The sequence below is a fragment of the Cheilinus undulatus genome, linkage group 8, assembly GCF_018320785.1.
Source record: "Cheilinus undulatus linkage group 8, ASM1832078v1, whole genome shotgun sequence".
Lineage (NCBI taxonomy): Eukaryota > Metazoa > Chordata > Actinopteri > Labriformes > Labridae > Cheilinus > Cheilinus undulatus.
Window position 1 is genome coordinate 4197153 of NC_054872.1, and position 26382 is coordinate 4223534.

Consider the following 26382-nt stretch of genomic DNA (forward strand, 5'->3'; position numbering starts at 1 on the left):
GCTTCTTTTACAGATCTGGATTATTTGTCTCTGCTCAGTATTAAGTCTCTAGGCTCACAAACAGCTCTTCGGTTGGTCCAGTTTTGATGGAAAAAAAGGAAACAGACCCTCAAATATGAGCCCGTTCTTCAAGGCCACCTCGTTACTTGTCGTACTGAATAAAGTTGTCATTTCAATTTAACCAGTACCCCACATGATCATTAGCTAAATAGAATATCAATGGGTCCTCTCAAAGCATTTTTCTGACATTATAAAGGAAAAAAGCTGCTACAAAGGAACTGCAAGCCACTTAGCTTGTAGCTAATGTGCCTTTTTAGATTTTTTGTAAATTTAACTAACTTTATTCATTTTTTGTTTATATTTATTATTTATTCATAACGTCTGGCAGTTATTCATGAAATAAACACATTACAAACATTACAGACTAAAATTTAATTAACCCTCTATTGTATGACTTTTTTTTTTTTTTTTTTTCTTTTGAGAAAAAAATATTTCGCTCTACTCTAGTTTTTGTAGACTGGGGGTCCTTATTGAGGTAGTAATAAAAAAAATGGCACCCCCACCACCCACACTCCAGATTTTGGTTCATTGCCTCAGGGCAACAACATGCAATAATGGCACCAAAACGCCTAGGTTTACAATATGTACAAAGATAAAACAAACAAGCAGTGTAATCAAAATTACATTTTATTTTAACAACCTGCATTTTACAAAACAACTTCATATATTCTAGACTCAAACATTGATCCCATTCTACTTACTATTCTTTTTAGTGATATACTACTGTATACCACACATATAACAGTAGTAGTATAATGGTTACACATTACGGTATACTACTACTACTCTAGGAAACAAATATTTATTTTTACCTCCGCCAAGGAGGTTATGTGATCGGGTGGGTTTGTTTGTTTGTTAGTTTGTTTGTTAGTTTTTTTTGTTAGCAACATAACTCAAAAAGTTGTGGATGGATTTTGATGAAATTGTTTCCACCCCAATCGGTGAATGCCGTGTTGGGGGCACATAGGGATGGATCCAGGAATTTTATAAAGGATTCTTCACTATTGGGATATAGGGCTAATGGTGGAGGTCTGCACTCTCTGGGTACTTTTCTAGTCTAACAAATCTTCATATGTGATGACAAAAGAAAAGACAATCTGAACTTTACTGTAAACTTTGTTACTTTTTTTTAGCTTGAACTGCATCATTCACATGGCCAGTGCTTTTTCCAAATGTAGATGGACTTAGATCCATCTGTGATGGACAGAATGGTCCCCCCCCCCCATAGAGTTCCTGTTTTTAACCCTGCTCACCCTTGTATTAGCTATTTCACATGTACATAAAGCCTAGAATGAGGAACCAGCTGTACTCATCTGTGTCCTTGTAGGTCAGCATGCAAGTCTGCATGGAGGAGTTAGTCTATATATGTCAGTGAAGGGTCTGTGTGTGTCTGAATAATGTGTTAGCTAAACATGTTTCAGACACACAGAGACCCTTCACTGACATGTACAGACTAACTCCTGTTTCTTTGCAACAGTATTTGGTGTAGAACCAAGGAAACCTTTTGCTGTGGATGCAGTGCAGTTGCAGTGGTGGATGTAAACAGGCCATCTCCTGTAAAAGACAGTCATACAGTCACAATATGACCTCTGCACCCTTCCAAAACGATGACCCACAAACAGCGTAACCTATACGTGCACTGTTACTAACTGATTCGCATCTAGGGTGTTATTTAACTGGCTAATATGTGATTGAAAATAGTAATTTTATATTACTAATCACTAATGACAATGCTCTGAAAACAGTTAGCTAACAGTTAGGTCCTGTGATATTTTATTTAAAAAAAGAACACCAAAAAACTATTGGGGGAAATGTAATGACAAAACTGGTAAGTTTAATCTGCTGTAAATTATGTACAGACTTGTTTTATAAGTGGATTAACGAATTGTAGCTCCTTTTATCTATGTTAGCTTTAGCTAAAGCAAATCTATGTAAATGTTAGGCTATGGAGCTATGTCAGCTCTAGCAACTTGAGCTTTGCCAAACATAGCTAATACTTATGTAGTTAAATTACCTACATAGCTAACATAGCTCAGCTAAGTAGATGGCTTGCATTGGCTTGAGCAAATATGGCATAAGCTAGCATAACTAATGTAGTTTAAACTCTAGCAACATTAGCTACGTAGCAGTTTTTTTTACGTGAATAATATCTGGGTTTATCAGATCTGCAAAACACTTAAAGGTACACAGCAGTGGTTTTCAAAGTGTGAGGCAGGCCTCCCCTGGGGGGCACCACTGGACTTCAGGGGAGGCACGAAACCATAACCCCATGATGCTCAATGGCCACAGTGTTTTCATTAGCAAAGATGTTCAAGCTAATGATGGTATAACACTGCTTAAGCCCTGGGGTCATATTGAGACAAAAGCACTATGTCTAGTGACCAAACCAAGGGAATTTTTCGACAAGAAGTAAAAAGAATTTTGGTCACTGAAGGTAACTGAGAATTTTAGCGCCACAAACACAAAGACAACCTGTGTGAGTGCAGGTTTTTTGCACTAACAATGACCAAAAGTGATTACCAGGCACGGATGAAGGAAGAGGGTGATATGTTGTTGTGCAATCCTGCATCAACAGAATAGATGCAAACTCATACTTCCCACTAAGAGGATAGAGCATAAAAACCAGGTCGTATTGACAATAAGTTCATCACTGAAACCAAATAACTGATTGCCTTGGAGAGATGGATGTTTAAAAATATATGCTGAAAAAATTATGAAAATGTTAAACTAAAACGATTAAAGATGGGACATAAATGTTAAAAACAAAGTTGTTAAATCAGTATTTTTTATGGTGGTGGGGGTCCACTGAATAAGTTATTTTCTCTTGGGGGAGGCTCACTTTCCTACACTTTGAAAACCCCTGGTATACAGTCTTAAGCTACATTACCTACATAGCTTGTGTAGCTAACAAAGCTTTGTTAACTTTAGCCTTAGCTAAATTAGCTGTCTAAGTGTTTGTTATGGCTTTTCCTGTAAGCAGAATACTTATTCTATTTTTCCTTTTTAATAGGATGTAGTCTTTATTATAATATCAGTGATCAACACTGATCTATATTAATGATTAACACTGGTCTGTTATAATTACATAAATGATTAACACTGGTCTGTTACAATTATATTAATGATTAACACTGGTCTATTATAATTATATTAATGATTAACATTAGTCTATAATAATTATATTAATGATTAACACTGGTCTATTATATTAATGATTAATACTGGTGTATTATAATTATATTAATGATTAACATTGGTCTATTATAATTATATTAATGATTAACATTGGTCTATTATAATTATATTAATGATTAACATTGGTCTATTATATTAATGATTAACATTGGTCTATTATAATTATATTAATGATTAACACTGGTCTATTATATTAATGATTAACATTGGTCTATTATAATTATATTAATGATTAACATTGGTCTATTATAATTATATTAATGATTAACACTGGTCTAATATAATTATATTAATGATTAACACTGGTCTATTATATTAATGATTAACACTGGTCTATTATATTAATGATTAACACTGGTCTATTATATTAATGATTAACACTGGTCTATTATATTAATGATTAACACTGGTCTATTATATTAATGATTAACACTGGTCTATTATATTAATGATTAACATTGGTCTATTATAATTATATTAATGATTAACACTGGTCTATTATATTAATGATTAACACTGGTCTATTATATTAATGATTAACATTGGTCTATTATAATTATATTAATGATTAACACTGGTCTATTATATTAATGATTAATATTGGTCTATTATATTAATGATTAACACTGGTCTATTATATTAATGATTAACATTGGTCTATTATAATTATATTAATGATTAACATTGGTCTATTATATTAATGATTAACACTGGTCTAATATAATTATATTAATGATTAACACTGGTCTATTATATTAATGATTAACACTGGTCTATTATATTAATGATTAACATTGGTCTACTATAATTATATTAATGATTAACATTGGTCTATTATATTAATGATTAACATTGGTCTATTATAATTATATTAATGATTAACATTGGTCTATTATAATTATATTAATGATTAACACTGGTCTATTATATTAATGATTAACATTGGTCTATTATAATTATATTAATGATTAACATTGGTCTATTATAATTATATTAATGATTAACACTGGTCTAATATAATTATATTAATGATTAACACTGGTCTATTATATTAATGATTAACACTGGTCTATTATATTAATGATTAACATTGGTCTATTATAATTATATTAATGATTAACACTGGTGTATTATATTAATGATTAACATTGGTCTATTATAATTATATTAATGATTAACATTGGTCTATTATAATTATATTAATGATTAACATTGGTCTATTATATTAATGATTAACACTGGTCTATTATATTAATGATTAACATTGGTCTATTATAATTATATTAATGATTAACATTGGTCTATTATAATTATATTAATGATCAACACTGGTCTATTATAATAGGGTATGGTCTGTACTACATTGTTAACAGTTAAAGCTGCTACCCCCATATCCAGCAGCTGACCCTTCCCATCCTGCTCTCCTGATTACTTCAGCATTAGACACACAGCCCAACAACAGATGATTGTTCCAGCCTGCTAGGAACAAATGCTTGGATCGACTAATCTTCCTTCTTCCCTCTCTTCATGAAGCTTTTCACAGCACTCAGCAGGAGAATGTAGAATTGAAGTTATGTTCTTTACATCTTCAATAGCAGAAAAAAGAATACTGTCTGATAAAACTGTAAGTAACTACTAGCTGAGCTGGTATCTTCTTAAATATCTTGGAGTTTACTCAATGATAACCTGTCTTTTAAAGAGCATATTCAGTATGTTGCTAAAAAGGTGGAGGTTTTACTTGGTTTTTACAACAGAAACAAGTCCTGTTTCTCCTGAGTCGATCTTTATACCTAATCTCGATTATGGTGATGTTCTGTAAATGAATGCCTCTGCTTAGAGTCTGCATATGTCGGACAGTGTGTATCATTGAGCTGAGATTTATCACAGTCAATAACAGCACCATGAAAACATCGGATTAAGTGTCGACAGGTAAAGATGTGACAGTTTCACAGGCAGTGAAATAATCACATAATCAAATAATCGCATCCACAGTTTAGAAATGAGGATTTTATTTAATGAAGATAAAGTAACCTTTATACAAGCTCAGACAGCCTCCTGATTGGACAGACTAACAGTCTCCACAAGGGGGCGATAGCACAATCACACTAACAGACTCCCACTTATCATCTAAGGCCCAGCTTCTTCTTCTCTTTGTGTTTCTTGCGGACCACCTCGATGTTTCGGTCCTTCCACATGCTCTTCCTCAGCTTGATGGGCCGACTGCCAACGTATTTCCCTGAAAACAAACCGTTATTTCAGAGTGACGTTTCTTCAGGGTCAGATAAGAGATGTTTGTTATCCTGGTCCGTTTAAACGTCAAGAAACTGTTTTCAACATCTTTAAATGTCAAGAAGAAGAAAACACCGACCGTTCATCTCTCTCATGGCTCTGACATAGTCGTTTGGATCCTTGAAGCTGACGAAGCCGTAACCTTTCGTCTTTCCTGTTCGTTTGTCTCTTACCACCTAAAAATGACAAGAAAAACTACATTTTCATATGCGCAAATTATTATGCTAATTGGATTTTAGTGTTATAAACATTCAATTTTTTGTTTTTCAATCAAACTCATGGATGGTATTGTGTCTAAGGGCTCTATGGATCACTGAAATCAGTCTCAGAGACCTGTGATCATTAGTTTGCCAGGTGAGCCCACTTAAAGGAAAACTACTTAAGAAGGACGTTCCACATTATTAAGCAGGCCACAGGTTTCAGCAATATGGGAAAGAAAAAGGATCTCTGCTGCTGAAAAGCCTCAAATAGTTTAATGCCTTGGACAAGGAATAAAAACACGAGATATTTTATGAAAACTTAAGCGTGATCATCTGTGAAAAAATTTGAGGCTGATTCAAAGCACAGATGCGTTTGTGCAGATAAAGGCATAATGAGGAAGGTTTCTGATGGACAAATTCATCAGATTAAAAGAGCAGCTGCTAAAATGCCATTACAAAGCAGCAAACGGGTATTTGAAGCTGCTGGTACCTCTGGGGTCCCACCAACCTCAAGATGTAGGATCCTCCAGAGGCTTGCAGTCGTGCATAAACCTACTATTCAGCCCCCCCTAACCAATGCTCACAAGCAGAAACGGTTGCAGTGGGCCCAGAAATACATAAAGACTCATTTTCAAACAGTCTTGTTTACTGAAGAGTGCCATGCAACCCTGGATGGTCCAGATGGAGGAGTAGTGGATGGTTGGTGGATGGCCACCATGTCCCAACAAGGCTGTGACATCAGCAAGGAGGGGGTGGAGTCATGTTTTGGGCCAGAATCATAGGGAGAGAGCTGGTAGGCCCCTTTAAGGTCCCTGAAGGTGTGAAAATGACCTCGGCAAAGTATATGGAGTATCTGACTGACCACTTTCTTCCATGGTACAAAAAGAAGAACTGTGCCTTCCAAAGCAAAATTATCTTCATGCATGACAATGCACTCTGAACCCGGTGATGCATTTGGTGATATAGCCAGATAGCTTTATGACATGGAAAACACTGACTTTAGGCTCAACAGACCAGCATTAACCTCTTAATTCCCTTTGTGGAGTTGTGAAGGTCTACGTGAGACAGCGCCCTCTGCTGGATTAATTTCTAAGGTCCATCCCAGAGTCACAGGCGTTAGTATGAGATCACTGATGACTGTTGAATTCTGTTATTGAACATAAAGGAGAAATGACTCAAGTCATTTTTGTCCCTTGAAGCCAGCATACGTGTTTCATTCTGATGATTTTGACTTCTGTTGTAAATTGGATATGAATTAATGCACTGAAAGGTTTTATATACAGTGCTTAACAAATTTATTAGACCACCTGTCATATTTGTCTAAGAGACCATTCAGCATCATGAAGTGCTTCAATGCGGACTCTTCATTTTCAGTGAGCTCTCCACGTTTTACCATTTTGAACAGGAATGAGGGATTTCAAATTGAATTTACCCAAATTTGAGCCGGCTCACTGGGCTTCTCTGAGAAGTCAGAAATGAATCAAGCATAACATTCAGCCATTAAAACTCATTATTCTGTTCAGGAATGCAAGTAAATAACTATAATTTTACATATTAATCAAGAAATATTAATGTGCTTTTCTATTTTTTGTTTCTTTTGTAAATCAGTACATTTGAAAATTCATGTATGACAATAATAATTATATTTTAGCATTAAAAATATCATTTGAGTTAAAGAGCTTCTACATACTGATGTATTAATCATTGCAGAAACATAAAAAATGATTTTGGTAATTACCAATGCTGCTAATTTAGGACAGCTGTGGCATAAACCTTACTTTGGTTAGGGTTAGGGTGGTCTCATAAATTTGTTAAGCACTGTATATGAACTTTCATTTCCCCATCCTCTTCCTCTTCTTCTGTTTGTGGTTTCTGAATGAGGATATAATGGACTTCCTCAAGGGGGACCCTAAGGACAGGGGTCAGCAACCTTCTGTTCGAAAAGCCATTTTGGCCCAATCTTTGAAGAGACCTAAAACACATTTGAACCTTACAATGAAGGCCATGCAGTCAATTAAGTCTGCCTGTCAACATAACTGAGTGAGCAAAGGTATGTTAACTCTCCAGTCAGTCATGTTATTTTACTCTTACTTGGCATTTTGAATCATAATTTTAATTTTGATGTATTTAGGGATTTAGAAATACAAGAGAAACAACCATGCACGTTTCATTGTTTATCTATCAGTGCTTTTATCAGTCAGTGGTTTTTATTTTATTTTTTTATCTATCCTTCATGATACTGACATAATCTTTATTATTATTGCTTTATTCACCCACACACACTCATTACATTTACAGTCAGAGTTAATGCAGGATATTGTATTAGCCTGTAGTGGTTTAAAGATAATCTGATATGGATCAGTTAACCGATCTTAATGTCAGTGGTCTGAGTGCATCGCTCCGCGGAACCCTGAATCGGTAAAAATGCAGCACGAACCGGTCTTTGGACCGGTTTTAATATCAAAGAGCGGTTCATTGAGGCTCTGCTGTTTGTTCTCATAGCCCGTTCTGCCATGCTCTGGCTCAGCATCTCTAATCTTGCGCAACCCACGGTGTCCTTTTACCTTCAAACAAGAGTTCTGTTCACCGTAGGTGCTCACTAGGTAGCTGGATGTGTTTCACCGGTCATCGCCTGAACGTCTTTCAGTTACAGTTCTGCACTTCAGGAATCAAACCATGTGGACTTTATATGAAGGAAGGATAACCTTCAAAATGTCTGCCTGTCTGTACGCTTTGGAGAAAAGCGATTAACTCATTGAGTGCCAGCCTTTTAATAAAATGGAAAGTGGCTTGTGCCAGCGTTTTTGGCCATTTTGAGCCAAATAGCTCAAATGAAAGAAGAAACTCTCTGTTTTATCATGGAAAAAAATGTTTGTTTGTAGCTTGTTCCATTCTTAATTTATCTTAAGTTGAAGGGTGTTAAAGAGACAGCAGTGAAAACGAAGCATTTCAGACAGGGTTAAAGTAAGTGTTTTTCAGGATGCCAGTGTGAGAAACATGAGGAGTTTTTTGAGCTGTAAACCATGTGAAGCTACTATGTGGGTATCAGAGAGATGGTGTAAAGCTTTGAAAAAAAGGCATAATACCCCCTCTTTAATCACAGGTTAACGTGTTGTTGGGAGTGACTGATTTGGTGACATAATCAATACATCTGAGCCCACTTATATGATATTAAACAGAGAGGACTTCACTGAGCTGGAGATCAGCTGTTACCTAGTGAACTAATTCAAGAATGAAAACAATCAAGAACAGTCAGATACACAGAGAAAGGAAATAACCAAGTTTTTGCGACATGTAGACTGAATACTCACAGTAAGAGGAATTATGAAAGGAAAAAAATGTATAGAGAGCTGTTTTTAATTTTGACTGTTTTCAATATCATTTTAACCCCTTGTTCTCCTGTACTAGCAGACACACAGAGCTCTGTCTATCCAAATCTCCTTGTGACTTTTCATTCATTTTAATTTGTGGCTCTTGGGAAAATGTGATATTTAGTTGGTACAGTTATTAGGATTAATAATGCTAAGGAAGTTACAAGTACAGAAGGATGAACAAGTACCAGTAAAAACTCATTTTAATATTTATCTCCCAATTTACTGTCAAAGTAAGACGCCTGGGTGTGATGAAAACTTTGTTAAACATAATTTCAGAATGTTAGCACAGGAGGCCTGGCATTTAGTCTGTTTTATAAATAAGATCAAATAAACTTAGATTATTATGAAATGATCTTGTTTTCCCCTTTTGTCGGATCGGATTGGACTGAATTGTTCTGTAATTTAATGAACTGCCAGTGAATCGAATCGTCTTGAGAAGGAAAGATTCACACCCCATTAGCCTGCTGTTCACCTACCGATGAAACCTTCCATACTTCATCTCCTCTCACCATAACACACTGCTGTCTGTCTACGTCACATACAGACACCCAATAGTCGCTCAATTAACAACAGCATCTATGATTACTGGGTCACAGACTGCAGCGATACAATCTGGACATACTGGAGCAATCACAATAATCACTCAGAATATCCAGGAGAGAGTAGAAAGAGGTGTTTACAGCCTTTCTCCCTTCCTTCATGTCAGTCAGCACCACGGACAGCTGCACAAATATCAACAATCTGATCTTTTACAACACAAATGCTCACTCCTACACTGTACCTCACATTCACTAGACGACAAAACATTTAAACCACCATCAAGTTCTTCAATCTTCTGAATAATAATGAAGATTTCACAGCAGAAGAGTGGAGAATAACAGTAAAATATGAGCTTACTTGTTTATTTAGCTCAAACAGCCCACTACTGATACCTTGGCCTCCTTTCTTTCTTCACCTGAATGATGCTGAAGGGTGAACTTTGTTTTTCATCCCTACACTCCGCTGACTCTACTTTAGTCTGATGAACGCACTGGTTTTATATAAAACGTATCAAAGTTGATCGTCTTTTTCCCGTGTCCTCTGTCCCTCTTCCTGTGCTAAACCAGATCACAGATATTAAAAACTCAACCAGCCTGAATGCACAAAACTCCAGCTTCAGGTGTCACTCGTGACATGTCTGTCCTGACCTTTGCTGGAAGACGAGAAAGCGCCAGTATGTGCTGCAGCTGAAGACGCACGACATGACGCATGACATTAAAGTTGATAAAATGTTTTTGAAAATAAAGTTAAAAGGGAATGAAAAAGCTGCGAAATATGCAAAACTATCACAATAAAGCATTGGAAAAATCCTTTTGTAATGTTAAACAAAAATTTCCTTGATTTTATTTTTTGGCACAGCTGCAAGGAGACACTTAGGAGGGGCAAATGAGCAGTGGGTTGCCAACCCTTGCCCTATGAGATTAACATTACTGTCTTTGATATTTATGCTGCACAAACAAACCGAGAAGCTTTCTGCATTTTAGACAAAATTGAAAAAAAAAAGTTTCAATGTAGACTGCCATTCTAACATTGCAGATTCTGCATTCTGGCATTTTCTATTGTGAAATGTCAACGGATATTCTCAATGTTTAAAATGAAGAAGAATCAGATGGTGGGGAAGTTTAAGGACTGAGTGATCAATCCTAACCCGTAATTTTTTAAATAAAATGATGTTTAATCATACCAGGCGAGCGACCTTGCACACTGAAAATGTGTCTCAGCACAGCCCTGATCAGCCTGAGACAAGAGGGCACAAGATCATGGAAGAACTACGAGTTCCTGCTGCAATAGAACATCAACAGCAGATTATTTAAACTTTCGGGGGTTGATTTGTTGTTCATTTTTAAACAATTCTATGTTGTTTTGCTTCTACCAAGGGTGCTACATCAACAACTAAAAAGGATGTTTGGTTTCATGTAAAATTCTGGAGTTTTTCACCTCAAAAGTTAACTTTTCTTCATCGATAGCACCAAAGTAGCTCTGTGACCCTCTGGCATCACCATTACCTGTTGCTTGTTCCTCAGGATGAGACATAATGTTAATATAGTGATAATTTACCTGTGTTTTATTCTGAAGTTGACCAGGTATTTTGCACGTTTCTCTGGCTATTTGGATTGATCTGCTTTAGCTGGATTTATGTGCTTTGGCCACAAATAGACCCGGTATGTATCTCCAGGAAAGCTTCTGGGACATGCCAGACTGGAGCACAGGCAGTGGAACTGCAAAGACTGACTGAAGAGGGAGTGATTAGTTCCGCAGTGTGCTTCATGGGTGGATTTCAGCGCAGCCTTTGTACCTGATTAAAGGTAAGATTATTCTGGATGTGATGGATCATCTAACAGTGACCCTGTTCTCTTTGTACGGTTAATCAGCTGTTCAATGTCTGGTTAATTGAGGGATCTTTGTGAAAATCAACACACTTAAATAATGGGTCAGTTTTATCTGCTGGCTGCTTTGGGTATATAGAGATCCCTGGTCATTTTAGTGTTAAAACTGTAAACAGTCACATGAAAAAGCAAAATATTCAGTGAAATTAGTACAAAAATAAAATACCTCTCTCAAGTAATTTAAGACATTTTAAGAATTAAAAATTTAGATTCAGAAACCCTTATAAGTAAGGAAGCAAGGTCACAAAAAAGAAAGAAAAAAGAAGGAAAGGAAGGCAGAAAGAAAAGAAGGATGACAGGGAGTAAGGAAGAAACAGGAGAGGGAAGGAAAAAAGGAAGTGAGTAAGAAAGTAAGTAATTAAGAAAGAATAACAGATAGAAATCCCACCTTAGCTTTGAGGAAAGATGGGTATCTGCTGAAGGCTCGGGCCAAGATGTCATCGTTCACTTCATTACCAAGATCACCGCAGAAAATACGGAAATCATCTGAGGGGGGAAAAAGTGTTATTATATTTTATTATTATATTACATAGTCACCTGAATGTTTCCCATTTCCCTACAGGGCCTGCCTACAACGCCACGGCCACTCAGACATCATTTTAATTCACGGTCCTGTCCTTACCTGAATCCCATTCCAGCAGACTGGCGTCCTCCCAGGTGGTTCCTGCTGCAGTCCTGATGCACTTCTTCACTTTCTCCACTTTTCCTTTCTTCTTATCCTCTGCGGCGCTCTCTACAGGCTGAAACAAACAACAAAAACGACAGCTTCAACATCTGATACAAGTTTGAAAAGTTGCAAAGAAGTTCTCCTTGTTGAAAAAAAAATTAAACACTTCCTTGGTGCAACATCTTTAAAAAAACAGCAAATCTCTTAATGGGCAGTAGTATCAGAAAGGAGTAGTAGTGGTTTCATAAACAAGTGTGTAGGAGAGCAAAATTCCTGCACAATGTCCGGAGTGCACAAATATGAAATGTCAATGTTTTTATGTAAATTTGCATCCTTTAGTAGTAAATTTAAAGTACCACATCCCTCTTATCCTGTAGCCTGATTCTTCCTGGCGTCAGTACAGCAGTGGAGAAAAACCTGATGGTCTCTAACGTACCTCAGGGTGGGGGGGTTCAGGCTCGGGCATGCTCGGTCCGATGACAGCGCTGTTATCTTCAGCCTCCTTCTTCTCCAGCAGACCTGCAGCCATCACTGCAGCCTGCTGCTCTGCAACCCTCGCCGCCAGCTCCTCCTGAAACATTCAGACAGACCAGAGTTGAGTGATAGTTTAACAGTAGACTTCTGTAAGGGCCTAACGCCACATCCTTAAACTCCTAAACACAACAAAATTCAGATCAGCACACTAAAATGTCTTTTTTCTAGGGTTTTTGCAAGGATGCAATTCCAGCAATTCAAGTAAAATATAAAATTTGAAGAAGAAAAGAAATCCAAATCAAACTCCAGATACCATTCTAGCCTGTCTCTGAGCTCTGACGTCGATCCCTTTGTGTCTGACAGGAGCAGGAGGAGCCGAGTAGACTGTTGGAGCGGCCTGGATGATCGACGGTGTCGGTTTGTTGGAGGGAGGGGCTGACACGATTGGCACCATCTCACTGACCTAAAAAACACATTCACACACCAAGGAGTCAGAGGAGAAATCAGGAAAAACATATAACCCAGTTATACACTTGTGCAAATTTCTGCACATTGTCTAAATTGTTAAAGTGTTTGTACAAAAGATGTGTTTATCTAATGTTTCCCCCAGAAAGATTTGCCTACAGTTGGGGTTTCTTGTTTACTTTTTGTTTTGCAAATACCAATTCAAACATATCTTATCATGTGATTTATTTCAGTAACACAAAAGTTAAATTTTTTGTCCTACCCAAAACCCAATTTCTATAAGAGAAGGAGGTAAAAAGATAGAAAGAGAAGCCGTCAGTTGGTGTCTGCAGACAACAGGGCCGTTGTAATACCAGTCATCACACCATAAACTAAAGCTTTGACAAACTTAGTTTTAGTTATATCAACAGGATCTAAACACAGGATGTTGTTTATGTTGCTGTTGTCATGGTAACACAGACCTGAGGTGCAGGTGCGGGAGCGGCCATGTGCTGGATAGGCTGAGGAGCTCCAGGAGGCGCCTGACCCTGCAGCGTAGGAGGGAGCATCATGGGAGGAGGGGGAGGAGGCCGAGGAAGGGGAGGGGCTATGGGGGGGCCGCGCATCATCGGCAGCCTCTGACCACCTGAGAACACAGGTAGTTACATGGATCATTTTAATTAGCATGAATCATTTTATTATTACAGAAAGAGGAGCAAAGCAAATACTGTTTACATTCACGTGGACCTCAGAAAACTTTACAAATGTCTCCCCCTGTGTTGACTTCAGAGACAAAAGATAAAATACAACGGCACAAAAATCTCATCTGTTGATAGAGCTAAAGTTAAGAAGATCAATCACAGCATCTCTACTTTTAATGCATTTGTGTCTAAACTTATACCCAAAAGTGATTTCTGTTATTGTTTGTGAGTAAAAAGTCCCTGACACCAAAAAACAATGAAAAAGGTTCTAAAAAATTAAAGAATAAACCAGTCAGCAGTGTGACGGTAATTTACCAGGTCTCTGCAGGATGTGGGGGACAAAGGCTGGTCTCATCATGGGAGGACGAACTGGAGGGACTGGGAAACAAACATGGAGGGTTATACACAGAACTGACTTTATCACGCTATATTTAACCATCATACTGGGATTAGAGATAATACTCACCTGGTCCAACAAAGGCTGGAGGTGGAGGACCAACAAAACTAGCAGCTCGAGCTTCTAACGTCTGCTGAACCTGAGAGAGAAGAAGAGAGTGAGACATTAAGGGGTGAGAGAAATGTAATTTATGACTGTGTGAAGAGCAGAGACTAGGATGGAGGATAGAGACGATTCTGAGTTTGAATTTGGGTCAGATTTAAAGCTTGATCAAATAATTCTTAAGACTGTGGTGTAAATATTAGGGGAGCATGATACTGAATGTTTTGCTGATATTTACAGATTAATTTAAGCCTATACAGATATGGAAATGTGTATTTCAGACCTAAAACTTCAGTACTTAAAACACACTTTACAAGAAGGATGAACAAAGAAACAAAATTGAGCACTTGAAACATACTATGAGGTTTACAAACTGAAAATGAACAAAGAAAAATTCCTTAACTGGTTTAGGTATGTTGGTCCAGCCTAAAACTTTACAAAAGGAAAAGATTTAAAGTCCATAAGTGCCGATATTCACAGCAAAAATACTGGTTTTAAATATGAGCCGAAATTTTAATATCCGCCAATACCAATATCAGTATCAGGCCAATAATATCGTGAATCTCTAGTCAATGATTGTTTTACTGCTCCTGATGGCTCAGAGCATCCACAGTCTACAGAATTTAAAAGGGGATCCTAAAGGGTGACAGAGGGAGTTCCTAAAGAGGAATAACCTCTGTGAGAGGCTGTTGGTGGCCTTCTATGGCTCTGCCATAGGGCATTTTAAGATATTGCCTCACAGTGTGGTACACAGGCTGCTCAGCAGCAGACAAAAAGCCCTACAGGTCAAAGTTACCCATCCAGATCACTGCTCCAATCACTACCCCCTTCTCCGTGTGCGAGAATTCAGAGCTTATTTAGTTTGTGTATGCATGCAGACTCGCTCACAGTGATGCTATTTGTGACTTTAATTCAGCCGCTACTTTGTCATGACTCCTTCTTGTCTCACCGTCTCTCTGTCACACATCCATCAGCTGTTGACTGTGCTATCATCAATCAGAAGCTTAACATGAGTAGGGCAACAGGCCGTTCTATACTGCAGCGGTAAACTTAGCAAAACAAACTCTGTTTGCCAGAGAGTCCATTGTTAGCTCCAAAAACTGAAGTTCTAGCCCCAGTTAAACGAGCCCTGTTTGCTGTCAGACAGCAGACAGAGCAGAGACACACACTCACTCTCCAACACACACACATTAACACATTCATCTGTGTTCAACACTGTCAAAGAAAAAAAAAAAAACACACAAAACGATAAAATAATCCTTTTCTGTAAATAACAGCATACGCGTTATTGACACAAAGATTTCTTTTGTTTTAAATATGGATGTCCTTAAAGAGGATGAGAAGTAGTCTAATTTTACTAATGCAGCTCTTTATATTTAGGTCTGTTGTAAACCGTGTTTGAAGTACTTTCAAAATAATCTAAATGCTTTTATTATTATTATAAAAATTATAAAATAAAGATGTAGAGATGTAGTAGACTGTTAACATGAAAGGTCTGATTTGAAGAGCATTAAAATGTACAGTTTGAGTCAGAGTCAGACAAGACAAACTGTGTCTAAGCATTAATAGCCTACTCAGTGCAAGAGGAGTTTAAACACTTCTGAATAGACCCGAATGCTTTGCAATTATGACTTTCAGCTGTATAAAGGACATATTTGCCACCCATGTACTAGAAAACAAGTGTTAAATCCCGTTTGGTCTCGTGAGATAAGAGTCTCGTCACACCCCTACTATCCATCCATCCATCCATCCATCCATCTTTGATGGTATATCCGCATCAGCCAAAAGCAATAACACAAGTGCCTTTCAAATGTCTCACAATTCATAGGTTTCAATCACATGACTACCACAGAGGCCCGGAGAGTTGAAAAAGAGCTGCCTTTGACCACGATGTGGAGCTGCAGCACAGTTTTCAAAACGGCACATTTACATCACATAACAACCCCAGACAGAGTTATTAGTTTTTCACAATTGCTAAGACACATTTCTCAAGCTCTTCTACTTCAGATTTTTTTTGTCCCAAAAGAATTATTTAGGACTCAATCATAGTTCACATATTTCCTATCAGCAGTTGATTTTTCATCAAGTTTCGCTCACTGCCATTCTATGGGAAGCAGCTTTGTCAATCATTGTTACTCAAATTTCATCTGAAATTTCTGGGAAAGCACAATATTGGATTTTTGCCGATGTCCAATATGCTGATATTTACAAAATAATTTTAGCCAACACTGATAATTAAATGTAGTTCAGATCTAAAACTTCAGTCTTTGAGAAACAGTTTAAATATTGATGATAAACACATTAATAATTCAGTCCTTCAAACACTTTAAAGTGTAAGGAATGATGATGAATGAAGAAAAAGACTTCAGTTGAGGCAGGTCTGTTGGTCCAGACTAAACCCCACTCACTTATTTGTTCATATGACCAATATCCACAGCTTTTATAGCTAAAATATCAGTCTTAAACATCGGCAGAAATTTTCATTTCTGCTGATACCGATAACAATAATAGAGTGCATCTATGGAAATTTCTGTTCTTGGTGTTGGTCTTCCTCTCCATCTTCTCTCTCTTGCTTCTCCTCATAGTCTACCATCTCTCTCACTTTAGCTCTCTATACTGGTCTAGACTAGTTCCACACCATTAGCTGTGTTTAAACGGTGATAACTGCTTTAATGTGTCTACATCTGCCTCCTGCGGTTACCATTCTGCACCAACAGATAAAAAAATGTGCTTTAGAGAATGAGGTTGTGTTTAGAGTTTTGTCAGAAAGAGAAAATAAGTTTTGCAAATTGTGCCTAACAGAAAAAATGTTTTAGGTTTTTCCAACAGGGGCGATTTGATAAATGAGTTTAGGCAGCTGAACCTTTGGTTCAGAGAATGGTAAAGTGTTTTAGCAATTGTGAAAAACTGTCATTTCAATTGAGTTTTTGCCCCATTGGCCCCTATTTCAATCAGTCAAATCAGAGACGTCCCAGCCAGAGCTTAGCTTCAGTGATGTTTATACATCAGTTTATCTGAAGTACATTGGTTTAAAAATCCTTTAAGATTTTTATGTGTAGTCAGATTAATACAAACCTGTCTGTAGGTGTTGGTTCCAATAATCGGTCGCACCACAGGAACAGAGAGAGCCACTGGTAGAGCGTCCATGACAGGTGGGCTTCCTGTTACTGGTACAGGACCACCGAGAACCTCTTGCTCAAAGCTGAAAGGAAAAAGACAGAGACAGGATCGAGACGGCTGCTTTTATGACGCTGCAGAGAGCAGCATTTTTTTTTCCATGCATGTAATTCACATAATCACCCAAACCACTGATCTGTGTGTACGTATGATAGTTTTCATCATTAGACTGATGTGTAGGAATGGCCACACCGTATCCTGGGGTATTAAAGAATAGTCCCCGTTACTGCTTTAACCACTGTCATGAAGACAATGCTGTGTGATGGGTGAATATTTGGAATAAATTCCTTACAAACGTGTGTCTCCATAAATAAGGTAAAAGTCTAGGACTAAAGATGTTGTCTGTATTTGGACTTTTAAAGCTGTGACCCAATAGTTAGAGCTGTTCTATGTTCTAAATGTTGTTGGTGTGTGTTGGCAGGGAATACTACTCACAGAGCCATCTCAGCCTCCATCTCCTTCAGACGCTCCTCTCCAGACTTCAGCGCCATGCTGTGAGAAAAATCAATGAACAATGTCACAAGATTTTCTCATTTTGATACAATGATAGCAAAACTTGAATATATCAGTACCACAGAAGTAAAAATCCATGTCCTTGGCACACATTCTTGTAATATTGTTGTTTTTCAATCAAATATTGCACATAAAGTTCTGAACAGGGTCTAAATTCCACAGGAGGCCACAGGACTGCTCTTAATTTCAGCAAAAATCATCATCACAATTATTTTGATTGAAACCAAGATCAGGATTATGAAACATAATTACCCATTAATCTCTCAACATCTACAGACGTAACAAAATCATCCATTAAAAAAAAGGGGGCTGTGTTTGCATCCTAGGCACAAAGTCAGTGAATGAATCAAGACCCTTTACTCAGAATAGGGCTAGGAACTGTGGACCAAAAAGATCTTGTATTTTTGCTCAAAGAGGATTAAAAATATAAACATCTAAAATGTTTTTCTGTAAAGATATTATGAAAGCAATGTTATGTTTACATCATTTTCACATATTTTTGCACATTTACTCCTCTACCTCTGAGCAAAGTATGTTTACCTTCTAGCTAATACTTAAGAGAAATAAATAAACCCAGTGTTTATAATGTTTAATGGTGATTTTTATGCTTATTTTGATTCACTTTGGAATAAGAATTGTGATCATGTTTAACCATTTCAATATCTTTATGCTTACATACTTGCATACAGCTATATGTACATATTTTGTGCAACATTACATACATAGATTAGATACACTTATGTATGCTTTTATGGTGCAATGATACATGCATAAACACATCTGTTTCTGCTAACTATGTGCAATAATATTAGCACTTTAACTAACCAGGCCAAGGGCAGTGTGCAATCTCTTCTCTAAGCACACTCATGACCATGTACAATATATCAGCACACTTGCACTTTAGCACTACGGCACTTTACCATCTGCCTTATGCCTTTTAACTGCAATAGTCACTTTATTCCTGGTCTGTTTTAAACTTAGGTCATGCAGCAACCTACTGTATCATGATATTTGAGTCTTTGTATTTCATTGTACAGTCTGTGTTGTCTGATTTTTATGTAGACTTTTAATGGACTCTTTGTCGTATATACCATCAACCTGCCAGGGACTATAGATGGAAATTAGCCTACAAACAAACAAACAAACAAATAAATAAATAAATAAATAAGCGATAACTTACAGTTTTTGCATAGTTTATGGGTCAATGATATTCAAGGCATTATTCATTGTGGATGTGCCATCCGACACTTGCAATTTTGAATTAAACAAGCAAATGTCTAGACACATGTTGTTGCTTTTACTCTTGTCAGAAAGTGGATACATATACATTTTAAATTAAAAAGAATTTAATATACCACATGACATGGAAAATGTACCCACTCACCTAAGCAAAATTGTAATTAATCACATTTTTAAAATATGTGATACCTCCTGTAACCTCATGAGAAGAAAAGTTTTTACTTTAGAGCTTTAAATAATACAACATACAGAAACATTTTCAGTAGTTTCACCACCTGAATTACTGGTCGTGCCACCTGACATTTGCAACTAATTTCAAGTTAAGCAGGCAAATACTTAGACATGTTGTTACATTTGTTCATGTTAGAAAGTAGACACATATTTTAATGGTAAAATAAATTATATCAGTTTTATATTGGTGCTACCACCTGACAGTTAAAGTGCATCTCTCACTCTTTGACTCAAAATAAATGTTTTTTATCTTTACTTGAGAAAGATCTACAAAAACTTTCACAGCCATCAGTGTCAGCTGGAGATAAATGGATGATATATTATGTTGCAATCTGTTATCACTGCATTTTAAAGTAAAATAAATATGATTGTGGTTGATCCATCCTGACAACTAAGGACTAGCAAATTATGGGACAAAACTTTTTCAATGATCGTGCTAACTTTAAAATGATAATTTTGTTATCATGTGTTTATCTCAGAGATTTTACCCATAAAATCCTCTCAACATTTTCTAATTGGATTTTTTCATGGTTAAATTTCTAACAGTGTCAGTAATCTGTTCATTTACTCAGACAGTCACACCTCTTGACATTTTTAGGGTTTGAGATGCTGAACACATGAAATTAATTATATTGTTTAAATATACTGAAATGAAAAAGGGTTTCTCGAACAAATTGGTGGTTCATTTATCCTTCTGTTTCTTTACCTGTTGATATTTGGCTGATTTGACACCTGTGGATCAATCCATCCCTCTATTTAACCTTAAAGATTATCTTTCTTTCAGAACTAAAAAAGCTCAGGAGAATAAGCTAAAGAAAAATCTGACTTATCTATGATAAAGTCATGCAAACTATAAACTCAATTAAACCTTGTGACCTAAATCAAACTAAATATATAAACCGTACAACCAAATGTCATCTGATTATACTTAATTTAGCATAATAAACATCTTAAAACTCGACAGAGCTGATGAGATAAACAGTACCAGCTTAAACATTTATTAAGTATTAAAAATATTCTTACTCTTATTTGGTTAACTTGATTTACTCTAAACAGGAGCATCAATAACAGTTACCTCTGAATACAAACATAGACAAATATTAGCTATAAATGTTTAGATTTATGTTTCTAACGGTGTCAGTATCATTGATATCATCATTTTTAACCAATAAACTTACCTTAATCGACCTTTTTCTCTGTTTTGATGCAAACCTTTTCCTCTCTGAATAACTGAACAAGCTAACGGCTATCTGAGCGGCTAAGCTAAGTAGCGTTAGCCTACAGTTAGCCTAGCTCTATTTCATCAACCAGCTTATAACCAACGACAGCAATATCTACAGTAACATCAGCTTCATCAGACTCTTAAAGAGCCGTGTTCACAGGAACAGACGTGTTTAGCAAATCAACAAATACAGGCAGCTGTACGAGCTGTGTACGTTTACTGGTTCATCAGTTATGAGAGCGTTCCTCTTCTTCTACGCTTCTGCTTCTTCTTCTTCTTCTTCAATCAAGTTTACTGGCGCATCCTCTTCTTCTTTTTCGGTTTTACGGCGGCTGGCATCCATCGCTTTGGTGCATTACCGCCCCCTTTCACTGCGGAGTTTTGGCTCTGATCATGGATTCAATAAGATCAAGAACAGTAACATCCTTCCATCCTCAACATAAATAAAGCATCTAGACTACCCCAAATACAAACACATGCGTAAATACACCTACAATAATACTAGCTCTTCATTGTTTCCATCCTGCCTTCCCTCGTATCCTATTAAACAACCCTGTGCTCCATAAATATTCTAACAGTTTCCTTTGATGTGTCCTCTCACCCGTACTCAGTAATCCTTTTAGTGTTATTCCCTTCATTCCTACTCCCATCAGCTCCCTCATCATAAGTTTACAGGCGGTTGGCAAACAACGAAATTATACATTTCCGCCACCTGCTGGTCTGGAGTGTGGTACAGACTATCTAATACGGTACAACACACTGAAATACATTTAAAAACTAAATGTAAAAAAAAAAAAAATATTATTTTTCATCAACCTTGGTCTCAGATAGTGAAATGATGTCATATAATACGTATTTTCTAAGCTCTTTTAAATTCAGTTATGTCCAAGGTAAATGTTCTCCCTTAAGATAAGATGGACCTTCATTCCCCCATTGGGAGGAATTTGGTTATGATAACAACTCAGCAGGAGAGGAAAAAGTAATAACCAATATAAAACAAAAGTAAGAAATAAAATTTGCCATCAAAACTTAAAAGCGTGGTAATTTAAATTTCTGTTGCCTTTCTATCATCTTAAACCAGTCTGCCCATTCTCCTCTGACCTCTGATGTCAACGTGGTATTTTCGGCAACACAGCTGACACTCACTAGATATTTTCCCTTTTTCTGACCATTCTCTGAAAACCCTAGAACTGGTTGTGATTGAAAATTGCTGTAGATCAGCAGTTTCTGAAATACTCAGACCAGCCTGTCTGGCAACCATGCCACGTTCAAAGTCACTTAAATCCTCTTTCTTCACAATTTTGATGCTCGGTTGTACCTATTAAAGTGTCTGGTTAGTGTGTGTGTGTGTGTGTGTGTGTGTGTGTGTGCGTGCGTGCATATATATATATATATATATATATATATATATATATATATATATATATATTTAATACACACACACACACACACATATATATATATATATATGCACTATATTGCTAGAAGTATTCGCTCACCTGCCTTGACTCTCATATGAACTTAAATGACATCCCATTCTTAATCCATAGGGTTAATTATGACGTCGGTCCACCCTTTGCAGCTATAACAGCTTCAACTCTCCTGGGAAGGCTTTCCACAAGGTTTAGGAGTGTGTTTATGGGAATTTTTGACCATTTTTCCAGAAGCGCATTTGTGAGGTCACACACTGATGTTGGACGAGAAGGCCTGGCTCTCAGTCTCTGCTCTAATTCATCCCAAAGCTGTTCTATGGGGTTGAGGTCAGGATTCTGTGCAGGCCAGTCAAGTTCATCCACACCAAACTCTCTCATCCATGTCTTTATGGAGCTTGCTTTGTGCACTGGTGCACAGTCATGTTGGAACAGGAAGGGGCCATCCCCAAACTGTTCCCACAAAGTTGGGAGCATGGAATTGTCCAAAATCTCTTGGTATGCTGAAGCATTCAGAGTTCCTTTGACTGGAACTAAGGGGCCAAGCCCAGCTCCCGAAAAACAAGCCCACACCATAATCCCCCCTCCACCAAACTTTACACTTGGCACAATGCAGTCAGACAAGTATCGTTCTTCTGGCAACCGCCAAACCCAGGCTCATCCATCAGATTGCCAGATAATTTAAAAATGAAAATTGAATTTTATTTATTCGCTTCAATTACCTTACCGAAAACATACCAAACTGTGACTTCAGAACTGAGGTACGTACCAAACCAAAACTTTTCTGTACCATTACACCCCTTCTATGCACTGTTCTTGAGCTAATCTGAAGGCCACATGCATTCACTGAGATCCTGAGAGCGACCCATTCTTTCACAAATGTTTGTAGAAACAGTCTGCATGCCTAGGTGCTTGATTTTATACACCTGTTGACATGGAAGTGATTGGAACACCTGAATTCAATTATTGTTATTATTATTTGCAAAAATGCTTTTTTTTTTTTGTTTAATTTTTATTAGGGTTTTAGTGTTAGTTTTTTTTTTTTATACAGATAGATGTCGGGACTGAGAGAGTGTAAAACATTTTTTAAAACATTTCCAAACAGGCTACTCCTCCCTTATCATTTTATTTACTTCATGATGATGTTTGAATACAGCTACAGACATAAAACTACCACTATGTGAAGTCTTAACCAATCAGATCAGGCAATTTTACACTTTCCAGACTTGTGTGTAGGTGCCAGTCAGTATGGTTGTGTCAAAGACTAAAACTAAGGATATTTTGTCTCCATTTTTATTTTATTGTAGTTAGTTTTGTTAACGCACTAAACAGTTTTAGTTATAGTTTTTTTTCATAGTTTTATTTTTAACTATTTTTAACATCATGAATTCTTAACATCGCATTTTTAGCTGATTTCTGCTGTTGTTGTGGAAACATCGCCAGTGAATTTCTGCCCCTGGGATTTAAAACCATAGACATAATATACTAGATGCCTCATTTTTAAAAACATTTCTTTTATTGATATACAGTGCTTAACAAATTTATCAGACCACCTGTCATAAAAACGAGAAAACATAAATATTTTAGAAATCTTTCAAAAACTTGTTTAAAACTAAAAATGTTATTTATTTGGCAAATAACAAACTGAAACAACTAACAGCCCTTTTTCACACATAATAACCAAAGAACTTCATATTTTGTATGGCCTCCTTCGGTCTTGATAACAGCTTGCATTCTTGATGCCACTGTTTTTATGGACTTTTCCTCAGTCTCTTTTGTTATTGATTTCCAAATAGTTTCTAGCTGTTCCCACAGACTTGCTTTAGATCAAAATTTTGTGCCATCAATCTTTGGATCTACTAAATCCCAAATTTGTTCAATAGGATTCAAATCCGGACTTTGACTTTGCCAGTCCATCAGCTCCAGTTCTCCAGATTCCTTTTTCTTGGTCAAATAGTCTCTGCACAGCTTTGAAGTATGCTTAGGGTCATTGTCTTGTTGGTATATGAACCCACGACCAATCAGATTCAGTCCAGAAGGGATTCCATGATGCACTCAGATGTTGTGGTAGACGTTCTTGTTCATGATACCGTGGATTTTCACTCATTTTTCCACGCCGTATGCACAAATGGAACCCCATACCATAATGGAATCTCCACCATGTTTCACTGTCGGTGCAATGCATCTGGCATCAAAACGTACTCCAGCTTTTCTGCAGAAGATCTTCTCCTGAAGATCAGCAGTGGTCTTCCTTCTGTCTCTAGTACTTAAATCTTGAGGTGTCTGACATCTGCTTCAGCTAACTTTGGTTTCCTGCCTCTTCCTTGGTGCATTTTGTAAGAACCAGTCTCAGCAATTGACTCCAACGCATACTTGACCACACTGAGAACACTTTATGTCTTTCCCTATTTGTCTCAGAGGCCATCCAGCATCATGAAGTGCTTTAATGCAAACTCTTTCATTTTCAGTGAGCTCTCCATGTTTTACCATTTTGAACAGGAATGAGGAATTTCAAACTGAATTCACCTTTTTATACTCAAATTTGAGCCGGCTCACTGGGCTTCTCTGAGAAGTCAGAAATTAATCAAGCATAACATTCAACCATTAAAACTCATTTTTCTGTTCAGGAATGCAAGTAAATAACTATAATTTGACATATTAATCAAGAAATAATAATGTGCTTTACTATTTTTTTCATTTTTTGTAAATCAGTACATTTGAAAATTCATGTATACAATAATAATTATATTTTAGCATTAAAAATATCATTTGGGTTAAAGAGCTTCTACATATTGGTGTATTAACCATTGCAGAAACATAAAAATGATTTTGGTAATTACCAATGCTGTTAATTTAGGGCAGCTGTGGCATAAACCTTACTTTGGGTGGTGGTCTAATAAATTTGTTAAGCACTGTACATATTTACATATGTACATACATGAGGTATCTCAAAATTAAATAAACATATTTAGGGATTCCATAATATCCAGAGTTTTCTTTGCTCTTTTGTCTTCCATTCCTGTAAGTGAGTTTATACAGTATTCTATTTCCTTTTTGAATTGTTGTATCTTTGGTAATGTTCGTGTCCATCTACACTTATGAATTTAGTATTTCCCATACAATATAAGTAAATTAAGAAAATACAACTTTTGAAAGTTTCCATTTTGCTATCATAAAAAATAAAACATCCTTTTCTGTTACTTGTACTTTGGAACTGGTCTGTACATTGTAGAATTGCGCTACATCTAACCAAAATAAGCGACTATGAGGACACTCAAAAAACAAGTGGCAACTAGTTTCAAGCACATAATCACAAAAAACACAACCTCTCTCCACAACTCCAAATCTTGCAATGACTTGACTAGTTGGATAAATCAAATGCATTATTTTAAATGCCACGTCCTTAATTTTATTCATAACACAGTTTTCCTGATTGAAGTTCCACACAGACTTCTATTTAATGTTTTCAAATTTGGAATTCCAGATGCATTTTGGCTGAGGAGTTGAGATTTGGTGGTACAGTTTCCTAATATGTTTGTTGGTACATTTTTTGCTCATCAACTGTACACCACCTGCAGTGAGCTCTGATGAATAGTGTATGATCTCCTCCAATTGTCATTTAGCACCAATAATAACCCATTTTTGAAACTTTAAACCCTTTTTTGATACTTTTTGCCCCTTTAACTCAATTTTGCAAGATTTTAACCCCTTATGAAACACTTTCCTTGCATTCCCCTTTGTGCCACTTTTCTTCTACTTTTGTCACTTTTATCCCATTTTCATTACTTTTTTGCACTTATTATGACATTTGTGACCAATTTTTGATACTTTTGCCCCTTTTTTCCCCTTTAACGATTTATTGCCACATTTGAACCTCTTTTCACAACTTTTTCTGCCAATTGTTTGTCCCTTTGTGCGACTCCACAACCCATTTTGCCACTTATCACACATTTTTGATACTCTCTAACCCCTTTTCAGCTCTTTATTTTTGCAGCACTTTTACCAGCCTAAAACAGATCAAATCTTAAGTCATTCTAAAACTATTTCACTGTTTGTTGCATGGATTTAACAGCTGCTGACATTAAAAGCCAAAAGATACTCTTAAAACCACAACGTCTTGTTTTTCTCCTTTTTTGAATTTAATGATCTTTTGGGACCGGACAGGAAGCTTTGGGGGGCCTGATGTGGCCCCCGGGCCGCCAGTTGATGATCAGTGCTTTAGGAATTGCACGATCTAGGCC

At 36.7% G+C, this 26382-nt stretch overlaps 1 protein-coding gene across 1 annotated transcript; it reads right to left on the bottom strand.

The window, feature by feature from the left end:
- Positions 1 to 5247: 5247 nt before the first annotated feature.
- Positions 5248 to 20992, bottom strand: rbm42 (RNA binding motif protein 42). Its single transcript, XM_041792767.1, has 12 exons — positions 20668 to 20992; positions 17942 to 17998; positions 17405 to 17531; positions 14297 to 14366; positions 14146 to 14208; positions 13612 to 13775; positions 12999 to 13148; positions 12648 to 12782; positions 12167 to 12284; positions 11933 to 12030; positions 5624 to 5720; positions 5248 to 5491 (listed from the first exon to the last, which is right to left on the bottom strand). Exons 2-12 carry the CDS (start codon positions 17995 to 17997, stop codon positions 5379 to 5381), a joined length of 1191 nt encoding a protein of 396 aa, XP_041648701.1. The 5' UTR covers position 17998; positions 20668 to 20992; the 3' UTR covers positions 5248 to 5378.
- Between the last annotated feature and the right edge of the window lie 5390 nt (positions 20993 to 26382).

Excerpts from the sequence above, each read along its gene's own strand:
- rbm42 (XM_041792767.1), bottom strand. The coding sequence starts at position 17,997 with ATGGCGCTGAAGTCTGGAGAGGAGCGTCTGAAGGAGATGGAGGCTGAG. Across the intron at positions 12,285-12,647 it reads CTGAACCCCCCCACCCTGAG|CCTGTAGAGAGCGCCGCAGA; the intron begins GTACGTTAGAGA and ends TGTTTGTTTCAG. Across the intron at positions 5,721-11,932 it reads CATCTTTCCTCAAAGCTAAG|GTGGTAAGAGACAAACGAAC; the intron begins GTGGGATTTCTA and ends TGTCATTTTTAG.